This window comes from Bufo bufo, chromosome 1 (assembly GCF_905171765.1).
Source record: "Bufo bufo chromosome 1, aBufBuf1.1, whole genome shotgun sequence".
In the NCBI taxonomy this organism is placed as follows: Eukaryota; Metazoa; Chordata; class Amphibia; order Anura; family Bufonidae; genus Bufo; species Bufo bufo.
Window position 1 is genome coordinate 677,094,494 of NC_053389.1, and position 25,339 is coordinate 677,119,832.

General features: G+C 42.9%; 1 protein-coding gene across 1 annotated transcript in view; it reads right to left on the minus strand.

Moving 5' to 3' along the window:
* The window catches only part of ELL3 (elongation factor for RNA polymerase II 3), a 152,811-nt gene that overhangs the window by 58,409 nt on the left and 69,063 nt on the right, over positions 1-25,339 (minus strand). Inside the window, exons 3-5 of the mRNA XM_040414104.1 lie at positions 21,890-22,017; positions 17,820-17,983; positions 6,440-6,699 (exon numbers count right to left, since the gene is read on the minus strand). Of these exons, the coding sequence (XP_040270038.1) occupies positions 6,440-6,699; positions 17,820-17,983; positions 21,890-22,017 (552 nt within the window). The remainder of the gene's footprint in view (positions 1-6,439; positions 6,700-17,819; positions 17,984-21,889; positions 22,018-25,339) is intronic.

Consider the following 25,339-nt stretch of genomic DNA (forward strand, 5'->3'; position numbering starts at 1 on the left):
GAGCATTCATCAGGCCGAAAGGCATAACGAGATTCTCGAAATGCCCGTTAGGGGTATTAAAGGCCGTTTTCCATTCATCCCCCTCTCTGACCCTGACCAGGTTGTACGCGCCTCTCAAATCCAATTTGGAAAACACCTTGGCCCCAACAATTTGGTTGAAGAGGTCCGGGATCAGAGGAAGGGGATAGGGATCGCGAATCGTGATACGGTTCAGCTCCCTAAAATCTAGGCAAGGTCTCAGAGAGCCATCTTTTTTTTTAACAAAAAAACAACCCGCGGCCACAGGTGACTTTGAGGGACGAATATGCCCCTTCTCGAGACTCTCGGAGATATAAGTTCGCATTGCGATTCTTTCCGGTTGTGAGAGATTGTAGAGGCGTGCTTTTGGCAACTTGGCGCCGGGAATGAGGTTAATGGGACAGTCAAACTCCCGGTGAGGAGGTAGCTCCTGAACACCGCTCTCGGAAAACACGTCCGAGAAATCAGAGAGAAATGATGGCACAGTTTTAGTAGACACCTCTGCAAAAGTCGCTGTGAGACAATTCTCTCTACAAAAGTCACTCCACTCATTTATTTGCCTTCCTTGCCAATCAATAGTGGGGTTATGTCTAGTGAGCCAGGGTAACCCCAAAACTAGAGGAGAAGGCAATCCGTTAAGGACAAAACAAGATATATCCTCCACATGAGTGTCACCAACAGCTAGCCGGATATTGTGAACAATGCCCTTCAGAGATCTCTGTGAGAGTGGAGCAGAGTCAATAGCAAAAACAGGTATATCCTTTTCTAATGTGCAAACCTGAAAACCATGCATGGCTACAAATTGAGTGTCAATAAGATTGACGGTCGCTCCACTATCGACAAAAATCTCACAAGAAATGACTTTGCTCTCTAGCGCCACCCTGGCAGACAGGAGAAAACGGGAACTGCAGGTCAGAGGAAAAGCATCAATTCCTACATCAACTTTGCCCAAAGTAGCAGATGAAGTAGAATTTACCTTTTGAGGTTTTTCTCTTATTATCGCTCTTAGTACAGTTCAAGAATCTCCTAGACGGACAAACATTTGCCAAATGACCTATGCCCCCACAACAAAAACACACCATACTCTGAGGACTAAATCCTCTTTTATCAGGGGCAAGTCGACCTAGCTGCATGGGCTCCTCCTCAGAGGGGAGCGAGACAGGATGAGGCCCCTGCACACTGAATGAGTCCGCACCACTGCCCCTAGACTGACAATGGCTGGACAGAGAGGTCTCGTTTCTTTCTCTTAGACGCCTGTCAAGGCGTACCGCCAATGACTTGGCAGACTCTAAGGACGTTGGTCTCTCATGGAAAGCAAACGCATCTTTCAATCTCTCTGAGAGACCATGACAGAACTGACTCCGGAGTGCAGCATCATTCCAACCCGAATCAGCTGCCCATCTCCGAAATTCAGAACAATAAAGCTCCGCAGACAGTTTGTTCTGGCATAAAACACGTAAGTTAGATTCGGCCAGAGCAACACGATCCGGGTCATCATAAATCTGCCCCAGGGCCACAAAAAATCTTTCCACGGATCGAAGGGAGGGATCCCCTGATGGCAGCGAAAAAGCCCAAGTCTGAGCATTACCCCTGAGCAGGGAGATGACAATCCTCACCCTCTGCTCCTGATTACCAGAGGAGTGGGGACACAAGCAAAAATGGAGTTTGCATGCCTCTCTGAAGCGAACAAAATTCTCACTGCCCCCAGAGAACGTCTCCGGAAGTGAGACCTTTGGCTCGCAACAGACTCCATGAGCCGGAGCAGAGCCCAATGCTTGAAGCTAAGTCATAAATTGACGGAGATCCGCTACTTCCAAAGAAAGACCCTGCATGCGGTCAACCAGGCCAGAAAGCGGATCCATGTCAAAAAAAGGACGGTTTTGGTGGATTATAATGTCACGGCTGTATGTGAGCAACAATAGTATACACAGTAAAAGAGCTACTGACCGGACCCAAACTAGGGAGGATAAAGGGTGACCCCTGTCCGACCCTCAAAGCTCTCCCTATGCTGCTAAAGCACATGCCCGGATCCAAATGGCGGAACGAGGCATGCCCACGTGCCTAAGACTGATGACCACTGTAACCCCTACAATAGTGGAAGGGGCACGGCCACCGGTGCCCTACTCAGTATATGGAGGGAACCGTGGCCACCTCAGATCCAGTCAGAAAATAATCAGGTACACAACAATGTCTGTACACTTAGCTGAAGGTGTTGCAGCCGCAGAGAAGACGGATCCAAGGACAGCTGGCAATATCCAGAGTGCTTGCTGCAGCAGAACACAGGTCCAGTGAACTGATAGCTACAAGTGAAGATACTAAAGCAAGAGCTACAACTGAATTGAGAACTATAATCCACGCCCTACAATAGGAGGAGGGGTGATATAAAGAGAGGGAAATCAAACGCATGAGGAACAGCTGGGAGGAAGGAAACCAAAAGTAAACAGAGCAGTGAGAACTACTCCCAGCTCTAGTAGTGACATCATCACAGGGGTGGAGAAACAGAGCTGTGAGAACGTCCCAAAGCTCTGGTAGTGACAATAAGGAGGCCACAGAGTGGCACAATGACAGAGTCTGGAGGTGGCAGCAGCATGTGGAGACCACAGAGCGGCACAATGACAGAGTCTGGAAGGTGGCGGCAGCATCAGGAGGCCACAGAGTGCAAGGTGACATACTGTGGAGTTGGGTGGCAATACCAGTACCCGCTGAAAATGGTGGGTGAAAGACGGAGCACTTGGCATCAGATGTGTGGCATCAGGCGGGTAACAGCATCAGAATAGTATCTTAGGCAGGTAGCCAGAAGAAACCGGTCTCTTTTGTCAAATTGCTGGTGTGGCACCATGGATGATCTAGTCTGATGCATCAGGCATTGGTGTGTGGAAATTATGGCTGATCGACGCCTGATTCATCTTGATGCAGTGTCCCACTATGAGCTATATGTGCGCACTTTAAACTCTTGCTAAATGTCATATCAAATATATTGTGGTATCATGCTGTAATTCCCTTTAACAGGCTGGCAGTGTCATTTACCTTTACTCGCCCCTAGGTGGTGCTTGCACCACTTATATATATATATAGCTGGGGGTGGGGGGTGTAAAGTTAGTGTGTCTGATGCTAATGAAGAGATGAGGAAGTTAATGGAGGAGGTGGAAATTTGTATTTCCACCGAAATAATTCCAAAAGGATTATACCGCATATAAGTGCAGCGCTTAATGCTGAATACAAGATTTTTTGTCCACAGAAATAATTCAAAAAAGATTTTACCGCATATAACTGCAGCGCTGAATGCTGAATAAAAATTTTTTCCCTACCAAAATAAATCCCAAAAGATTTTTCCGCATATAACTGCCGCGCTGAACGCCGAATATCTTTTTATTTTTCCACGTATATATGCCACAAAAGGCTTTTCAACAGAGGGTTATAGGCTGTCAGTTTAAAAAAAACAACGCTGCCTGAGGCGGAGTGATCTGAAGTAAACGGGATGTAGCGGAGGAAGTAGGTCCGCGCTGGAAGAGTGAGAAGCGGTCCTCGTACGGTTTCTGTGCTGCAAAGTGGGGGGAAAATATCCTTGCGTCTTATGGGGTGAATACTAATAAGCGCTTCTATTATGGAAGCGCTCATTAGTACCGGAGGACCAGGAAGCAGTGAAGGCTCTGTACTCACCGCTTCCTGGCCCTCGGCTGTTGGCTGTGCAGTGGCTGCGCACAGCGTGAGGGCGCTCTGTGACCTCACACTGTGTGCGCTGGTTCACAGCTCAGCTGAATGAGAAGAAGGATGAAGAGCGCGGGCGGTGTGGAGCGGCGGCATCCGGAGCAGGAGAGGTAAGCGATTTTTTTTGTTTTATCTCATCTGAGGCTGGGGGCTGCAGGCTGCATAAATGAAGCTGGGGGACGCATAAAATAAAGCTGGGGGCTGCAGGCTGCATAAATGAAGCTGGGGCTACAGGCTGCATACATGAGGCTGGGGGCTGCAAACATGAGACTGGGGTCTGCATACATGAGGCTGGGGTCTGCATACATGAGTATGGGGGTCTGATCGGAGGCATGGGGGTCTGATCGGAGGTCTAATTGAGGGTCTGATTGGGGCTGTCAGCTGAGGTCTGATTACCATTGGGGGTCTGATTGCTGGTCTGATCTGAGGTCTGATGAAAAATATTTTCTTCCTATTGTCCTCCTCTAAAATCTAGGTGCGTCTTATGGGCAAAGTAAGTGCAGCAGCGAATGGCGAATTTATATTTCTTTTTTTACTGATATACATCACTAAAGGTTTTTCAAGATATAAGTGCAGGAACGAATGGCGAATGTATATTTCTTTTTCTAATGATATACGTCAATAAAGGTTTTTCTATATGTAAGTGCACCAGCGAATGGTGAATGTATATTTCTTTTTCTACTGCAATACGCCAGTAAAGGCTTTACCAGATATAACTGCAACTGTGAAGTGAGAATATATTTTTCTTGTAGTACTGAAATACGCCCCTATAGGCTTTCACCAGAGATAACTGCAGAAGTGACCTGAGAATATATTTTTCTTGTTGGACTGAAATTGGCCACTATACGCTTTGACCAGAAAAAAATTAAAGAGTGAAGTGCGTATATATATTTCTTGCAATACTGAAATACGCCCCTATTCGCTTTTACCAGAAATAACTGCAGCAGTGAACTGATAATATATATTTCTTTGTTACTGAAATACGCCCCCTATATGGTTTCACCAGAAATAACTGCAGAAGTGAAATGCGTATATATTTTTCTTGTCGTACTGAATAGGATACTAAGATATAAGCTTCTAAGGGCTTTTCAACATAATATTTGCAGCCCAATAACAAAAAGCTGAAATGACAGAGCTGTCTAATGACTATTTGGATCCCCAAATAATCGTTCCCTGCACTTGTACTGTAAATCACTTTCCTATCAATGTCCCTAGCGCCTCCTGACATCTCTCCTTGCACTAAGATGCTTTGAAATAATTCCTCCCTATCCTTCCCCTGCATTTATAAATCGTTTTTTCTGTCTTTTTTTCCCCACAATGAGGTTTTTTCAATTGTTGTCCCTAGCGCCTTCACACGTCTGTCCCTGCACTCTGAACGCTGGAAAATGGCAGAATCTAAAATGGCTGCCGTATTTATACGGCTGTGACATCATGGGGCTGGCTGGCTGCTGATTGGCTGCATGCAGGCATGTCAGTCTTGGTGATCCCGCCTTCCCAGAGTTCCTTGCCCCATGTCCTCAGTCTTCACACATGTATCCACCATTTTAGGAAAATTGTGATTCGTTACCACAAAGCGCGAGGAAATTTGCATTAGTTGCAAACCGAATTTTTCTGAAATTCTAAACGAATTCCACTTTGTCAGCTTTGATTCGCTCATCTCTACTGCTAAGTAACATAAATTGAAAGTTTTTTTTTAGGTTCTTGCAGTAAAACTGCTGTAAATCCACACTTAGATAATCCATGGTCATATCTACATAGATTTAGCTGCATTTAAACCCTTAGACAGTTTTTGTGGCAGTTTTTGTTGCAGTGATTTAATTGAAAGTTGGAAGTATAATTCTGGCATTATATTTATTATATTCTTCATTCCTTTCCAATTCTCTTCTGGCTTTGGCTCGAAAATGGCATTAAAAAGCACAGCACTTTTTTAAAAAAATTAAAAATATGGGGGTCATTTACAAAGACTGGCTTTTTATGCCAATCTTGTATCCCCTCAGCACTGCCAGAGGACTCAGCTCATTTATGGCTTTCATGGCTGTTTCCAGGTGTAAAAGATGGTAAATTTGTCAGGGCCGAAGTCCCAGCCCCAGCCTGGCCCACACCACCCCTTCGTCTGGGATGGGGTAAAAATGCCTGTGCAAAAAAAAATTGTCACACAAAAAAAGGACATGGCGAGCTTAGTAAATTACCCCCGATGTATGTGAGACCATCTATAAAAAATCTGTGCACATCAATTACAGATCTGTTTTCCAATACTTCCTTTTTGATAAAAAAGCACAGTTGATAATACTTCCCAATAATTCCTTAAAGGGGTTCTCTGGGATTTTTATGTTGATGGCCTATTTTACGGATAGGTCATCAATATCAGATCGGCGCGGGTCCCACTCCCGGCACCCCCTCCTATCAGCTAATTTGTGGTAGCTCTACTGCTGGAAATACACAGCTCATCCATTGTGTAGTGGACAGCTGGTTAATTGAAAGCTGCGGTAACCAGCTCAGTCCACTACACCAACTCCAGTGCCGGAGCTACTGCAGAACAGCTGATCAGTGGTGGTGAGGGATGCTGGAACCTCGCCGATCTGATCGGAGAGCAGATTTCCTGAACATAATTTGCAAGAGACCTTACAATGACCAGTGTGACCCTATAGACAGTTAAGCTGTGTAGGGTCCAGGTATTGTTACCATACTATAGACCTTAGATATAAATGTATACCTCATCCAGTGCAGACAGCAGCTCTGTGTGATCTCTGGGAAACATGTTGGATTTTTCTAAGCGTTGTATGAGGTCATGTTTCCGGCATGGCTTTAAGGCTAGAAGATGAATGAGCCACTCTTGAATTGTTCTTCGCTCTCCACTCACTCGGTTGCATTTCTTGGCTGCTGGGGTTAAGAATACTGGAGGACGATGAGTGGGTGAGGAGCTCTCTGTCCTAGATTCCATATGGTTCTTACTGGAGATCTTGACACATTTACCTAAAAAAAATAGCAAATCTTTAGTAATATATTTCAGGTTTGAGTTTCCCATACTGAAGTCAAGGGAAACCATAAGTCATAATGTGTTTTCATCTTCTGTGAAGGTGTTAAAGGGAGTCTGTCACCTCCACCAAGTGCTAATCAGTACAGTAATACTGCAGATCAGTCATTTGTATGTCGATACGCACCCCTATTCCCCTACTGTGCGCCCACAAACCAACCATAGAGTGCATTGAGAGGACTCTTGTGCGTACACGCAGAATGGAGAGGACTTTAGCAGAAATGCATTCCACAGCCGTTTGTGGGCGCATAGCCGGGGAATGGGGGTGGGAGAGGATCTATATACAAATGACTGATCTGCAGTCAGCGCCAGGTGTTCTGTACATGTATTACTGCACTTAATAGATCTTTTCCAAAATTCCCTTTAAAATTCCAATTTCTAGATTAGTTTGTTTCTGGGACAGCTTTCACTGAGGATTTGGGCTCACACACACAAACGTATTTTCTTTCTGTGTCCATTCCGTTTGTTTTGCGGACCGTATGAGGAATCATTCATTTCAATGGGTCCGCAAAAAAACTGAAGTTACTCCGTGTGCATTCCATTTCCGTATTTTCGTTCTGCAAAAAAATAGAACATGTCCTATTACTATCCGTATAACAAACAAGGGTAGGACTGTTCCATTAGGGGCAGCTGTTCCGTTCCGCAAAATACAGAATGCACACGGACGTCATCCATACTTTTTGTGGATCCATTTTTTGCGGACTGCAAATACATACAGACGTGTGATATTAGGTGAATATCCTCCTGCTCATTTCTCCATACGCATAACGTTCTGCATACGTATAAAATCTTGTTAATTGTCAGCACTAAACATTATGGCACTTGACTGAATGTATAAAAGGATGGGTTTCCTTGCTTGAATTCACCCTCAGCAAATACTCTCACTTTTTTACTTTCACCAGCTGGTACATGTTACAACTCAGTCAAGCACTTGTTTTCCCTGACCTATTATAGTCTATTCTACTCCTTATGAGAACTATCCAGACCAGCCAAACCTGCTCCTCAGTCTGGTCCCTCCTTTCACTTCTACTGCACTTCTGTAGTAAGTGACATGAAATAAAACACACAGATCTATCTATCTATCTATCTATCTATCTATCTATCTATCTATCTATCTATCTTTATTAATCTATCTGTCTATCTATATTAATCTATCTACAGTATCTATCTATCTATCTCTTATATCTATCTATCTTTATTAATCTATCTATCTATCTATCTTTATTAATCTATCTGTCTATCTATATTAATCTATCTATCTATCTATCTATCTATCTATCTCTTATATCTATCTATCTCTTATATCTATCTATCTATCTTTATTAATCTATCTGTCTATCTATATTATCTATCTATCTATCTATCTATCTATCTATCTATCTATCTATCTATCTATCTATCTATCTATCTATCTATCTATCTATCTATCTCTTATATCTATCTATCTATCTATCTATCTATCTATCTATCTATCTATCTATCTATCTATCTATCTATCTATCTATCTATCTATCTATCTATCTATCTATCTATCTATCTATCTATCTCTTATATCTATCTATCTATCTATCTATCTATCTATCTATCTATCTATCTATCTATCTATCTATCTATCTATCTCTTATATCTATCTATCTATCTTTATTAATATATCTATCTATCTATCTTTATTAATCTATCTATCTATCTATCTATCTATCTTTATTAATCGATCTATCTATCTAGTCTTTTTGTAGAAAGATGTTTCCAATTTTTAACTATCCAGCTACAGCTATTTTCTAAAGTAACACATTTTAGGCGTATACATACAACAGAGGGACAGTAGCGCTATGCCAGATTTTGGCGTAAAGAAAGTCACAAGACCCCGTTTGGCAACTTTTTTTTTACTACCATGCAACAATACTTTTGGAGTGGCATGGGCTGGGCCAGGGTCGCCCGGCCCTAACAAACTTAATATCTTTTATGCCTGGAAACAGATGTAAAAGAGGAGTGAATACTACTCCAGTCAGGCACAAAGGGGCATATTTATCAGGCTTGTCTGTTATTGGCCATAAAATTAGACTGGCGTATTTAATTTGTCTGTATTCTTTTGCCGAGTATATATTAAAAGTCGCACATCCGTTGATGAATTAGACCAAGCGTATAGCTATTAGTCTGACCTCTAGTGGTTCTTTTTCGGTTAGATGGGTTCATATTCAGTTAGACTGGTCTAATGCATTTGCACATGAAAAAAAGTTGCATCTTTGCGGCAAAAAGTTGCATGTCTCCAGGAAAGTGCGACTTTTAATGCACTTCAGCACTGAAAACAGATGAGGAAAAGTATGTCAGCCCTGGTGTGGAATAGAAATTAGATTGTTTTTGCGTCAAAAAAGGCACACCTACATAAATAGGTCGCAAAAGTTAGAAAACTGAATTAGGCCTAGTTCACACGAACGTTTTTTTTGCGAGTGTACGGGCCGTTTTTTTGTGTTCCGTATACGGTCCGTATACGGAACCATTCATTTCAATGGTTCCGCAAAAAAAACGTAATGTGTTCCGTATGCATTCCGTTTCCGTATTTCCGTTTTTCCGTTCCGTTGAAAGATAGAACATGTCCTATTATTGCCCGCAAATCACGTTCCGTGGCTCCATTCAAGTCAATGGGTCCGCAAAAAAAAGGAACACATACGGAAATGCATCCGTATGTCTTCCGTATCCGTTCCGTTTTTGCTGAACCATCTATTGAAAATGTTATGCCCAGCCCAATTTTTTCTATGTAATTACTGTATACTGTACATGGCATACAGAAAAACAGAACCGAAAAACGGAAAGGAAACGGAAACACAACGGAACTCAAAAACGGAACAACGGATCCGTGAAAAACGGACCGCAAAAAACTATAAAAGCCATACGATCGTGTGAACTAGGCCTTAGTCTAAAAAATCTAAATAGTTGAACAAGGCACAAAAGCCTCAAAATCAGGCCCAATTTCAGACCGTCTAAAACAGCATCTTTTAGACTAAAAACAGGCGCAAACATTTTAGTAAATGTGCCCCAAAGACTGCTGAAGATGCGCCTAATTTTGGATGGAAAGTGAGGGCTAATTATACCGGTCTTTGTCAATGAACCCCACTCATTTAACATGCAAATAAACGTGGTAAAAAGCTTTTTTTTTGCAATGCGTTTTCTAAAAGCAGAACAAAAGCAACATGTAAACTCGGCTTCAGGCTGGAGCTACACCTAGATTTTTTGTAAGAAAACTGAAGGTGCTTCCACATGTTCAGGTTTTTTTTATGCGGTTTTGGAAGCAAAATCAGCTACGGGTCATAAAGGAGAGAAAGTATTAAAGACAGATAATAGCTCTCGTCTTTTTTGAATCCATCTTGACTTCAAAAACTGCATCAAGAAACCTGACTGTGTGGCCGTCCCCTTATTGATTCCGACTAATGAGCTATAGCTGCAATCCAACGCAGTAAATTGAGTGGTACGCAATTTTGTGGACTGCAGCTGTCACTCGATCAAATCAATAAGCTACATAAAGTCTAGGTGTAGCTCCAGCCTCATGTGCCATAGGACGCTCAGTGTTCAGGTTACTGGCGATGTTGTAAAACCTTTACAGCCAATAGCGAGTAGATGACTCAGAGAAAACATCTGCTCCAGTATGGAAGTAAAGAAAATGACACTGATCACCCTTCTCTAAGATATTTTTCCAGGCATACGTTAACTTCAAAGGCAGAAATGTCTGCTTTCACAGCTATTCACTTCATACATATCAGGTTGCTAGGCTATTCATTCAGGAAAAGAATATTGATAAAGACAAACACACTAATTGGGCCCCGAAAAGAGTAATTAGCGAGCAAGTGGAGGTGGGAGTAGACTGCGCTAGCTAGAGGCTTGTTAGCCAATTCTCAGAAAGCAGGTGCACTCAGCTAAACCCCCAATGTCGCTCCGGTGAAACGCCCCTCAGAGGATGGTAGAGACAGAGGCTATTAACCCTAAGGGTGCTGCCACACGTTCAGGTTTTTTGATGCAGTTTTTGAAGACAAAAAAAGGAGTGGATTAAACAAAAAAAGACAAGTTGAATCTGTCCTTAATACTTTCTCTCATTTTAAGATCCACTCCTGATATTGGCTTCAAAAACTGGATCAAAAAGCCTGAAAGTGTGGCGGCACCCTCACTAACACCATGGCGGTTATTTAGAAAGAACAGCATTTTATGCCGGGCTTTGATTCCCCTTGTGCTGCTGAAGGATGCACCTAATTTACCATAAATTAGACTCACCTTCGGCACTCTCCGCACCTGGAGTGATAATGACTCCCCCCCTGACTGGAGTAATTTTTCGCCAATATTTACATCTGTTTCCAGGAAGATGTAAATATTGGCAGAAAAAAACAATGCTACAAAATATTATCACACGAAATCACAAAAAGGGGTCTTGCCTTTTTTTTTTTTTTTACATCAAAATATGGCATATGGATGTTAATAAATGACCTCCCATGTGTTTTGTGAAGGCTGGCAATGCTGTGGGCTTCAGAATATTTATCATGTAAAGAAAAATCATCTGAATTAAGGTACAAAAGAGAGTTTACACACAGATGCAAAAAGGAACAGAAGCCCGCAAAATAAAAAAAGATTAAATAAAAAAGTAAAACATTTGTAGGTGTAAAAACTATAAAGGTCTAGGTATTTTTTTTAAATGTGAAATGGGTAATGTCAAAGTAACTTTATGAATACGTTATACATTTTTCATGATTTTCCACACTCTGCTATACAGCTAGGGTCCCTCCTTCCATCCCTGCACCAGAATGGGTCCTCCAGGGAAGTTCTCAGCTTGAATTTTCCATATCACAAGTGCTGTATTTCATCTGCATTACAACTGTCAGTTTGCTCTGGGTCTGGACATTTGCAGAGCGTTGAAATGTTGCTGCTATATACAGAATATGACCATTGATCAGCTATCAACTCTTTTCAGTAGTCAAATCCTGGTCAAAATGGTTCTCAATACAGTATTAGGCAATAAGGCAACACATTTTTTCAAGATTTAAGGAAAGTTTGCTTTTGAGTTGCTTCTCAAAGTTCAAATGAAAAAAAACCCTGCAAGTCTCTGCAGAGCTCACTTATAGTTTGGAACCAACGCTCTCTCTACACTGCCCTGTGCAATGGTGCCATGAGTCATCCAATGAATGAGCAAAACTCGTTCTTTGGGTAAAAACACTGCCGATGTGACACCCAAAAACATCATTTGTCAGCAGCAGATCATGCTGTGTTGCAGTCCGCATACACAGCAGATTGTCAGAAATGTTCTGTTTGTTCCCAATAATTGTCTGTGATTCAGTCCATGTAAAGGGGCCTTTAATGTACAAATGAAAGTTGAGACTAAAAAGTTGCAGGCCTCCTCCAGCATAGCAAATAATTAGCGATGCTATGTTTCTATGATGCATGGTCAGATTATCCTGCAAAATGGATATAGGTCGCCTATACTTAGCTAGTTTTTATCTTCTAAAGCAGGGATGCCCAACCTACGGCCTTCCAGCTGTTGCAAAACTACAACTCCCAGCATTCCTAGACAGCCTACTGCTATTAGCCTGGGAGTTGTAGTTTTACAACAGCTGGAGGGCCGCAGGTTGAGCATCCATGTTCTAAAGTGTAGTATTATTTCTACTCAACCAGTCCTAGAATTAAGAATTTTCTTCTGCTTGATGAACAGTTCGCCTCATCTTTGAAACCCATCACTACAGATAAAATATCAGTTCCTACGTGTGGTTTTCCAAATCCGGTGGGTCCTTGATATGTGGATGAGAGGCTCTATGGATGACTTTTTAATAAGAAGAAATGTGGGAGGCATGCGTCACTCAGCCTTCATTACGTGCATCCATCACTTGCTAAAAAGCTTCTAACTAAGCTCCTAGAACAAGGTTCTAGGAAATCCTTTATATCAGCAGCTAAATCCTACGTGTGTCTATATTCATCACAGCTTGTACTTAATCCACTGAAGCTAACCATATGAATTTTTAGCTTAACTGAGTGACAATAAATCCTTCAGAGAAGGTGAAGACTGTGCTAATATTGGCACCCAAACTGTACGGAAAACATATGTCTTTCTTTCCCACTCATAAATGAATCATCAGTTGAAGACATGAATTCATGGATCAGTAAACAGCCATATACCATATGAACTACAACTACCCTGCCCTGTAGCAAACACGACTATCGCAACACGCCTGTAATATTGACACCTGCTCCATTGTCACCATACAATTGATCACGTATTCATTTAGCAGTATAAGATTTGGCTTTCATGTTGGGTATATTCATCTGCCTACTGTATGTGCCTTTAGTTAAGGCTACATGCACACGACCGTATGTGTTTTGCGGTACGCAAATTGTGGATCCGCAAAAAAAAAAAAAAACGAATGACATCCGTATGCCATCCATTTTTTTTTTGCAGATCCATTGTAACAATGCCTAAAATGGACAAGAATAGGACATGTTCTATTTTTTTTGCGGGGCCACGGAACGGACATACTGATGCGGACAGCACATGTTGTGCTGTCCGCATTTTTTGCGGACCCATTGAAATGAATAGGTCCGCATCCAATCCGCAAAAAAAACTATATCATTTTCTGTGTAAGTGTGTATACATAGATAGCTGTCATTCACTGATAATTGTACACAGGGGAGGTGTTATCAGTGATTGATAGCATTCTCTGAGTAAGTGTGTATACATAGATATTTGTCAGTCACTGATAATTGTACACAGGGGAGGTGATATCAGTGATAGCATTCTCTGTGTGTGTATACATAGATAGCTGCCAGTCACTGATAGTTGTACATGGGGGAGGTGTTATCAGTGAATGATGGCATTCTCTGTGTAAGTGTGTATACATAGATAGCTGTCAGTCACTGATAAGTGTACACGGGGAGGTGTTATCAGTGATTGATGGCATTCTCTGTGTAAGTGTATATACATGTAGCCGTACCCTTAAAGGGGTTGTTTCACCTCAGATATTGGGGGCATATCGCTAGGATATTCCCCCAGTGTCTGATAGGTGCAGGTCTCACCTCTCGGACCCGCACCTATCTTTAGAACGGAGCCCTCAAAGTGAAGGAGGGCGCACCGCACATGGGACCACCTACCAATCCTACCAATATACCCCCATATCTTTTCCCACAAAACTATACATCAATCTGCTCAGCTCCTCCTGCTCTATGACATGCTGCCTGCAGATTGCATTTTGTTGTGACAGGTCCTCATTAAATGAGTATTTATAGGATGTCAGGAGTTCAGAGAAAAAGGGCTACACATATGGAGCCATCAGTGTAAAACATAAAGCAACCCTCTCTACAGATAAAATGCAAGTGAAGGCCATAGAAAAAGTGTTGAAACTGTTAATAAAGTCGATTTGAAAACATGATTTTTTTACCCTAAATTAGTAAAATGCAAAAATTGCCCTAAAAGTGATCACAGCCTTACCTTTTTCAGTCAAACAATCACTGCGACCAGAGACCCCCTGTACTGACTCAATTAGGGCATCACACATTGCATTTATTGCCATAATACAAGCAGATGTGCCCCCATTTTGGCTAAACAGCTTTAAACGCATCACATCTGCCTATATTTTGTTTATGGCAATAAAGTGAAGATTGTTTTTGCATCTATAGTGAGTGCTGATCCACTTCTACTTCAATTGTATAGGACTGCCGAAAGGAAAAACATTATAGCCAAAAATGCTGTGATTACGGAGTTAAACAAAACTCCCCTTTTCTAATAGGAGTCTGTTAATATATCTAGCAGCCTAAGGCCTCATGCACACGACCGTTTTTTTTTGCGGTCCGCAAAAACGGGTTCCGTAGTTCCGTGATCCGTGTCCGTTTTTTCTTCCGTGCGTTTTCCTTGGGGAGGGGGGGAGAGGGGAGGCCGCACTGGCCACCAATGAATTTAATACAGGGGAGGGAGGGAGGGGGGGGCCGCACTGGCCACCAATGAATGTAATACAGGGGAGGGAGGGAGGGGGGTCGCACTGGCCACCAATGAATGTAATACAGGGGAGGGAGGGGGGGGCCGCACTGGCCACCAATGAATGTAATACAGGGGAGGGAGGGAGGGGAGGCCGCACTGGCCACCAATGAATGTAATACAGGGGAGGGAGGGGGGGCCGCACTGGCCACCAATGAATGTAATACAGGGGAGGGAGGGGGGAGCTGCACTGGCCACCAATGAATGTAATACAGGGGAGGGAGGGGGGGCCGCAGTGGCCACCAATGAATGTAATACAGGGGAGGGAGGGGGGAGCTGCACTGGCCACCAATGAATGTAATACAGGGGAGGGAGGGGGGGCCGCAGTGGCCACCAATGAATTTAATACAGGGGAGGGAGGGGGGCCGCACTGGCCACCAATGAATATAATACTGGGGAGGGAGGGGGGCCCGCACTGGCCACCAATGAATTTAAAACTGGGGAGGGAGGGGGTCTGCCCCCTCCTGCCTGGCAGCACCTGATCTCTTACAGGGGGCTATGATACGCACAATTAACCCCGCAGGTGCGGCACCTGAGGGGTTAACTGTGCGGATCTCAGCCCCCTGTAAGAGATCGGGTGCTGCCAGGCAGCAGGGGGCAGTCATGTACACAGTTCTTAGTATATTCTAACTTGAAGCGTCCCCATCACTATGGGAACGCCTCTGTGTTAGAATATACTGTCGGATCTGAGTTTTCACGAAGTGAAAACTCAGATCTGAAAAAGCTTTTATGCAGACGGATCTGCGGATCCGTCTGTGTGAAAGTAGCCTACGGACACGGATCACGGACGCGGATGACAATCTTGTGTGCATCCGTGTTTTTTCACGGACCCATTGACTTGAATGGGTCCGTGAACCGTTGTCCGTCAAAAAAATAGGACAGGTCCCATTTTTTTTTGACGGATCACGGACGCGGATGAACAACGGTGCATTTTTCGAGTTTTCAACGGACCCATTAAAAGTCAATGGGTTCGCAGAAAATCACGGAAAACGGAACAACGGACACTGATGCACACAACGGTCGTGTGCATGAGACCTAACACTGGACTAATGGGTGAAAAGTGCTACAAAAGATTCTAAAATAGAAAGATTGAGGCATAGGGCAGTAATGATACTTTAGTTCCACATAGAATTAAGTGGCCAATTCAGCCTCAGTAGATGTAGAATGTAGATCGATAGGTTTGCATGTACACGGTGCAGTAAAAGTCTCTTTGGAAGGTATTGGTATTATGGAAGGAATTCATGTGTGCATAAAGTTATGAGAACCAGCATTGTTCTGTAAAAGGAGGGATAATAAGGAAGGATCAATACAAGGAAGGATTACATTTCACCCAGGGATTGCAGATAGAGACACACAGGTCTCCTTACGTGACCCTATTAACCAACTATATATCCAGTACAACCAGTTTACTAGTAACAGAGTCAAACCAATAAACCTCATAGCATTATATTACGCCACGCAAAATGGGTTGTCTCATCTTAGACCCTAGTGGCATATCGCAAGGATATGCCGCCAGTGTCATAAAGGTGTGGGTCACTCCCTTGGGACCCACATCTATCTCCAGAACGGGACCCCCAAATTGAGCAGAAAGCAGCCGCCTTGCGCAGCCGCCCATCCATTCATTTCTAGGGGGCACCGAATATAGCCGAACTGTCTAACCTGTCTCCAGCAGTCCCATAGAACTGAAAGGAGCGGTGTCCAGGAATGCGCAGTGCGCTCTTATTCCCTTTTGGAGAGTTGGGACCCACAGCTATCTGACTTTCATGGCATATCCCAGTGATATGCCATAAAAGTCTGAGGTGACAACCCTTTTAAAGGTGGTGGGTTAAGAAAACTCATTATTATGTTAACAGTGGTGTACTGCCAATGGCAGCAGACTACGCAGTTGCTATGGAACCCGTGAAATTGGGGGGCCCGGCCAGGCTGATTGGCCCTGCCCCCTCACTTTCTCATCTTACAAGCCAGCCTACACAGCAGAAGGAAGTTTTACATAGTAGTGCCCACCGTTCGTATTGGCTCCCTGCCTGTAAGCCAGATACAGGTGGCTAATAAGCAGGGAGATGCCCCAATGCTGTCTTTGCTTATTGGCCAGTTGAATTTCAGCAGCATCGTGTCTAGTCTCAGTGCTGTGTCTCTGGGTCCCGGTGTCATTGCAATGAGGTGACAAGTGGCCCATAACTCTTGCAGAGAAAAGTTTGGAACTCACCCCCCAGTGTGACGACCGCGGCCATGCCCAGTGACTGCCTCAGTGACCAGCACATTGGCGATCTCAGTAAGTAGGAGAGGCTGCAGGCCTGTTAGTGTAATATTCAGGGCGGTCCAGCCATCCCCTGTGCCATACTGCCACATAACAGAAAACACTGCTGAAGAAGGTCCTGGTAGACCGAAACGTCCGATGACTTTGATTGTGGATAATTCTATTTATATCCGTATCTGGATCAGAACTTTGGAAATTATATGTACAATAAATGAACCCTTTAATTGCATCATACTATTTTAGTGCAGTGGATTTTCTTGAACTTAGATGATCATCTTAGGTCATGCACAATGGTCAGACACTGAGGTCATGACAGTCCCTTGCCTGGTACCTTACGAGTGACAGGTTTACAGCTTTAGTACTATGTACCATCAGTGATCGCCCATCTTGCAGATGTTCACCCATAAAATAACAGATTACAATACTTGTAGGAAATCTTTTGCACTAACTTGCTTCTTTGGTAAAGGGTTTTACCCATCTCATCCCACCTCTGTAACCTACTGTCTGCAGGACGGGGCCTCCAACATGCTCTCTATTTATTCTCCATTCGCTCGGCTATTTTTAGAAGTGCCATAGCTGTGAATGGAGGGTGGTCGCGCTTGCGAGGTGTGTTCTCCTTCACTTTGGCGGTCTGTTCTGGTGATAAAGGCAGGTCCCCTATCTGACATTGGTTGCATTTCCTAGAGATATGCCACCAATGCCGGAGATGGGAATACCCCTTTAACATTCCTATTCCAACTAGCCTAACGAAATTATAGTAAAGAATAAATGTTCTCAGTCCCACTGCACTTGTCATCTATACATACTTCGATTAGATGCTCCAGGCTTGATCTCAATGGCAGTCCTGCTCCATGTTTCCTTCTCTACCTGAGACATGCGGTCACGTGTTAACTGGTAGGATTCGTCAGTAGCACATACGGTGATCTTATCCTGTATAGTGCCAATGCAAGTCAGTTGCTTCTCTCCATTCCTAGGGCAGACATTGAAGAACTATTAAGCATCTCTATAATATATATAAAATAGCCCTCAGTAGACCTTCATGAGCTGTGCAAGCCAGAAGAACTAAAAACAATTAGCAAGAATCATTTTAAAGAACAATACTAAGTACTGTACAATCTTAATATACATCACAAATATGATATGAGACACTACCTTCAGTAAACACCTCCAAAAAACTGGGGCAATATTGGCACCACTCTAATGTGTTGGATCAAGGGTTAAAGTTACATGGCCGCACTGCTAATGAAGGCATATATTGTCCCAGTGCAGAACTGGAATAAAGAACATTGCTGTCATTAAATGGAAGACTGCTTAAAAAACAAGAATACCAATATCGTATTTGCTCCTACACCATTGCACTGTAATGCAGATGCCAAACAATTCTGCCAATCCTACAGGTGGCCATACACATAACACAGACGTAGGCTGATGCTTGAACAGTAGTTCAACAAATGATCGTCTACTGATTGGTTTGCAGCCATACACATTTTAATCCATACTGGCCGTTACAGTTGTTCAAACTGGCCATACATGTTCAATAACACTGGGAGAAAAATCTTTCTGGTTAGGTTCTTTCACAGATCTTTTTCCTCCACCATCAGCCTTTCTTTTGTCCAACTATTGAGTGAAAATGTCAGACACGGTCCAACTCTGTTTCAGATGATGATGATCTGTTATCAGGTGGCTAAAACAATCACTTGTTGCTAAATGTACCTAATGAATGATAATTTTTGTTGAAATCGTCCATTTTGATCAACCTTAGACTAATGTTCATGGGTATCTGTAACCCTTCAGTGACCGCCAATATACCTTTTTACAACAGTCACTAAGAGGCCTTTTTACGGCGGCCTAGTCTAAGCACTCCAAGGATTTCCCTGTGCAGTTAAAAGCAGATGCTTAAAAGCTGGGTTCCTGCTGTACCTGGCCCGATCAGCAAAAGAGTCAATCCTGGCTGTTCAACCACTTAAATGCCATGGTTAATAGTTCCCACAGCATCTAAGTGGTTTAACAGGTGGGGGCTCCCCAGGTCTACTTACAGAGTATCCCTACCAGGTTGCATCTCTCTGGAGCAGGCTGCTGGTGACTGTCAGTATAGCACTGATAGCATAATACACTGTAATGCATAAGCAGTACAGTGTATTATAGTAGAAATCAAAAGATCGCCTGCTAAAGTCCCTTATGGAACTAGTAAATGGTTAAAATAAATAAATAAAAATCTCCATGCTAAAAAAATACATCTTTTGCCACATATTTGGTATCGCCGTGTCCATATGACCTACACTACACAATTATCATGTAATATATTCCATATAGTAAATGACATAAAAAAAGACAGATCTGCTGTTTTTTGCTTAATGGCCCAAAAAATAAATAAATAAAAAGCAATCACAAAATGTTATGTACCCCGAAATTCTGCAAAAATCACACAGCTCCATAGTTCAAAAAATAAAAATGTTATTTGTCTTGGGATGTGGTGATACAAAAACATTTTTTTAAGTATTTATCATGCAAAATTGTAAAAAAAAAAACAACCAAAAAACTTTCTATATATATATATATATATTGCTGTAATCGTACTGACCCACAGAATAAAGTTATAACTTTATGTATACAGAAAAATGAACACCAAAATAGTGTCATTGAAAGCTTCAACTTGTCCCTAAAAAAAAAAACTTATACGACTACATCGATAGGAAAATAAAACAGGTATAGCTCTTCGAATGAAGCAATGAAAAAATGAAAAAAAAAATTGCTTGGTCAATAAAACCCAAAACAGGGTGGTCACTAAGAGGTTAAGGCTCATGAATTATTTGCAGCTCTGTATCTGGCTTCTCTCTTTTATCTTTTTATGTGATTAAACAATTTAAACATTTAAATGTTTGAAAGAGTTATCCAACTTTAAACTTTTTTAACAAACCCCTTCAGAGTGGCCAGACTCGCAGTGGGGTTCATACTTACCTGTTCTATGCCGCTGGGTCCCGGGTCTCTGGTAATCAATGGGACAGCGTGTGTCCACTGCAGCGAATCACTGTACGTAGCAGTGACATGTTACCCATGCAGTATGTCACTGGGTCACGTGTCATCCGTGTGGCCAATGATTAGCTGCAGTGGTCACAAATGGGCCCATCAACAGAATGTTGATTCCCAGACACCTATGTCTTACATCTGTCTTCATAAAACAGCTCCTTTAAAAAGAGGATTTTCGTCTTAAAAACTGAGGGTTTTTAAGATTTAAGAAGGGGATATCCAAAGTCTATGGGGTTCATTCATTAAGGGGCTTTCAACTTTTTTGACCAGCCATGTGTTATGGACGTTCCCGCGACAGGTGGCAGGAGATCGGTGAGACTGGCAACACGTGGTTTGATCTGACATGTTTTCCGTATGGATCAAATGACATCTGTGTTGTTTCTGGTGATTGCCACACCTTCTTTCCCCAGGTGTGGCTATTGGGGTCATTTAACCTTCTCTATTTATAGTTGCTTCTCCCACAATACTGTGCGGTTTATAGCTTCTGTTTGGACCTTTGGATAGATTGTGGTTGGATCTCGGCTGAGTTTCTGGTGCTTCCATTGCTCCTTTGAGGTTAAAGGGGTTGTGTCACCTTGCAATTTGAGCACAGTCTGGATGTTTAGCTGTGCACTTTCAGTTCATTCTAGCGGCCGTAACACCTTATTTGATTGATGGCACAGGGAGCGCTGTAATCATGCCCACAGCTTGTCTGTGGCGTGCTCGCTCCCCTGGCTGAGAGTGCAATGGCGCACTATATTACAAAGTTAAAAGCCGGCCGAACAGCTGTCATCTATCACAGACGACAGCCTAGATTCCAAACATGTAGTAGTTCACCCCCATGCCTGGAGCTGCTTTTTCTTGTGTTGAACAGCTCCCAGGCTTCTGACATTATCGGGAGCTGTTCAACACCGTACATAGGAGGTGGCCGGGACAGGAGGGAGATAGTGCGCATGAGCAGCTTTGAGAGCTCGCTCCCGTGATCCCAGCCTCCATACATGCCAGCTCTGTACTTCCCAATGAGCAGGCGCGGCCACCGCTGCTAGATTGCAGTGGTGGCCGTAACCCCTGACAATGGGCATGCTCTAAAGGGCTACAAGATAAGGATTTTCTAGGAGAGGAGGTAGTTTTGAAGCATGAAGTATATTAGTAAATGGTTTATTATGGGGTTATATTGAACATAACTACCATTTTCCAAGTGAGACAACCCCTTTAATTCTGTCCTTTCCCTTTTGTATTTTGTTTGGGTTCTGTGTGTTGCATTTCCCTATTGTTTGTATTAGGCCTGAAGGAGACTCCTGTTCGTCCTTCCTTTTGGAGGAACAGGTAGTCTCGTCCCTGCCATTAGTACCTGGGTCCTATAGGACTTAATAGGTATTCTTGCGTATGAACTCACCTACCTTTGGGGTCTGTTCATACTGGTAGTCAGCCAGGATTTTGGTTAGGGTTTTCACTAGGTGTCCATCTTCCTTCCCTAGTTCTCAGGCCTTATTCCCTGTTCCCCCTTCCCTCCTATGCTCGGTGTGGTGTTTCCCTCCCACACCGAAGTGTGACACCATGCGACAACATTTAGTCACACAGCCGGTTTTTACACTCCTCATCATAAATTAGCTGAATCTTATGGCAGCATTGGGGGGGGAATCTAAGACCGGCATAAAAAAACATCTTAGTAAATAAACCCCTATATACAGAACAGCTTTGATCAGTCATATCTCATTTATGACATTTATTTGGTCACGTGGCATGATAATGCATAGTATATGGACAGCCTTATCTATAGACCAAGGCCTGATGTATACTTAGTATTTCCCACAAATCACATAGAGCATTCTTACCAAAGCAGAAAAATGTAAAAAAAAGTAGTTCTCACCATGAGGTGCCCTGTCTAATGCACTCGAAACTTGACTGAGGTTTATCTTTAATCTCTCTAGAGAGGTAGAAGGCAAAGACCCGAGCTCTGTCATCTGACCCAGAGATGGGACAAGGAATCTTGATGTACTGTTGGTTATAAAACAAAAAATCTTGTTAAATTGCAGAAGACGTACAGCACCTAATATTTCTTCCAGAAATGGTCAGCTTTAAAGGTGCTCACTTTATTTTATTAAATGCAAAATGTATGTTTTTTTTACTCTATGACTCTCATTGCAATCTCAGCCAAACAGATATAAAAATACTGCTACTGGACAACAGAGAGTTAAAGGTGCTGTATGAGGTTAGGAAGAGAATGAACTGCCTTTTTTCACAGAAACACCACCTTTGTCCATGGGTGTGCTTAGTTTTTCTCTTATATTTGTGTAAATGTTAGAATATTTGCCAGGGCTGGAGTCCGAGACCCAACATGGCCCCCGACACACCCATACTCCACCCCCGTCCAACCCAGCTGGCGGACATGGTGTAAAACCGGCTGCGCATATTATAAATATTATGGTTAACAAAGGGGACTTGTGATAATTTTACGCCTAAATGTGCCCCATTGACTTTTTATATGGTTATATAATACTGTTAGCAAAGAAATTACATCATCCACTTATATCTTTAAAGTGAACTCCAACATTGCTCATTATTTTATGCACAAATCTAGACTTTTATTCACCTATAGCAAACATTTAGGTGCACATTTATTAAAACCAGCGTTTTAGATGCCGGTCTTAATAAAGCCCTGCACTGGTGGTGGATCCGCCACAGTTCTGTAGAGGCGTCGGTCTCTTCATTACTTCGGTGGATCCACTGCCGCTTCTAAATGTAAGACAACTTCCTAGCTGTCTTACAGTTAAGACCATTTTCTACGCCTAAAACAGGTGTAGAAAATGGTAAATGAGAGGGGCCTGCTGGCCCCCTTAGTTTGGTACTCCTCTCTTAAAAAGTGATACACTTATTTCCACGAACAAAGTCATCAGCTTCTCCTGTTCCATTATAGCCTCACTGTACAGTAACATTCAGTGAATCTAATGCCAAATACTATGGATCCCTGCTACTAAAACGTTATTATTAACTCTTGCTGTGGGTGAGGGAGAGGCCCACCTAGGGCACAGCTTCTCGCCTAGCTGTGATTCAGAATTATTGGTATATAGTTAGCAATAGCATCTTTGTAATATATCTGCATTTTCTCTTTATGTGGAATTCATTTGCCAAGTGTAGGAAAGATTTGCTGGTATCTGGAGACTAATAAATCACACTGGCTGCTGCTGATGGATCCTATCATAGCTTCATTTTTGTGCCACCAGAGCATCCAAATATGAATAGTCTGGATGGTCATGTGTAATCAGCAGTGCATTTCATGGGCTACATGTAATGTAAGGAATTCAAGATCCATTAACAACGACCTGTTGATGGTTTCCATGTGGCAAAAGGAATTTTCTTTCCATATTGTATAAAAAAAATAGTACAGAAGGTATTAAAAGATGATAGACTACATTGGTTGACTGCGTGGCTTAGGGGAGGTGTGTGTGTGTATATATATATATATATATATATATATATATATATATCGCTACACCGACCACAGGGTTAATGGGACAGATTTATGCTGGGCCATCAATTAAATAGATTACTCAACATACAGTATATTCTACACAATTTGAAAATAAAGAAAGGCCAGTAGACTATATACCTCATGTAAATTATTGGCCATGGCTTATACAATAATACATATTTAATAGGCTACATGCACACGACCGTTGTGTGTTTTGCGGTCCGCAATTTGCGGAACGGCACGGACAGCCATTGATATAACTGCCTATTCTTGTCCGCAAAATGGACAAGAATAGGACATGTTATATTTTTTGGGTGGACCACGAAACGGAGCAACAGATGCAGACAGCACACCCATTGAAGTGAATGGGTCCGCATCCGAGCCGCAAAAACTGCGGCTCGGATGCGGACCAAAACAACGTCCGTGTGCATGAGGCCATACTGTGTATGGTAAAGTCCTGGATATATCTTACCCAGAATGCTCAGATGGGTGAGGTAAAAAGAATCCAGAAAGCTGTGTGGTTTCAGCAAAATATAGTTTGCTGAGCCTGGACTTTTATGGAATGGCACGTAGTTGTTGATAGTGGGACGTGACATTCCCTCCCTTTCCAGTGCAACAGTTTCCCCGAACCTGAGATGAACACAGGTGTAGCTGCTGGGCTCATTACGGTGGAGATAAATGCAAGCCTCAAAAGCTCATTTCTGGTCAGAGCCTGGAAGCTACATGACCTGTGGTGGCTGTGCAAAGCCTGGTCCCCTGTTAGGGGGTGAATATGTCATAAGTTTGTCTGTGTGTGTGTGCATCTGTATGTTTTTCTTTATGCTTTCCTTTTTTTTGCTGGCCAGCAAACCCATCTCTCTGTCCACTATTACTTCTGCAAACAGAGTAAGGGTCCATTCACACGTCCGCAGTGTTTTGCGGATCCGCATATTGCGGATCCGCAAAACCCCCAGGCCTGCACCCCAATAGAAATGCCTATTCTTGTCCGCAGCTGCGGACAAGAATAGGACATGTTAAATTTTTTTACGGAGCCGCGGACCGGAAGTTCGGGGCCACGTACCGGAAATGCGGATGCGGACAGCACACTGTGTGCTGTCCACATCTTTTCCGTCCCTATTGAAAATGAATGGGTCCACACCCGTTCTGGATAATTGCGGAATGGATCCGGACCATTCATACGGACGTGTGAATGGACCCTTAGGCCTCATGCACATGACCGTATGTATTTTGCAGTCTGCAAAAAATACGCATGACGCCCATGTGCATTCTGTATTTTGCGGAATGGAACAGCTGGCCCCTAACGCGGACAATAATAGGACATGTTCTATTTTTTGGCGTAACGGAAATACGGACATAGAATGCACACAGAGTAACTTCCGTTTTTTTTGCAGACCCATTGAATTAAATGGTTCTGCATACGGTCCACTAAAAAATCCACAACGTACACGGAAGAAAATATGTTCATGTGCATGATGCCTAAGGCCTCATGCACACGAACATATTTTCTTTCCATGTCCGTTGTGGTTTTTTTTAGGACCGTATGCGGAAACATTCAATGGGTCTGCAAAAAAACGGAAGTTACTCTGTGTGCATTCTGTTTCCGTATGTCCGTATATCCGTTTCGCCAAAAAAATAGAACACATTGAGTGGCTCAAAATTAAAGAATTTAGGGGTTTTAGATTTAAAGGGGTTGTCCCATGAAAAATATTCTAGTTTTCAAACTAGCACCTGGACCTGAATACTTTTGTAATTGCATGTAATAAAAAATGTAGCATAGTCACTGAGTTAGGGCTTGTTCACAATGCACGGGCGGTCCACAATGCACGGGCACCGACCGTGGCCCAGCCG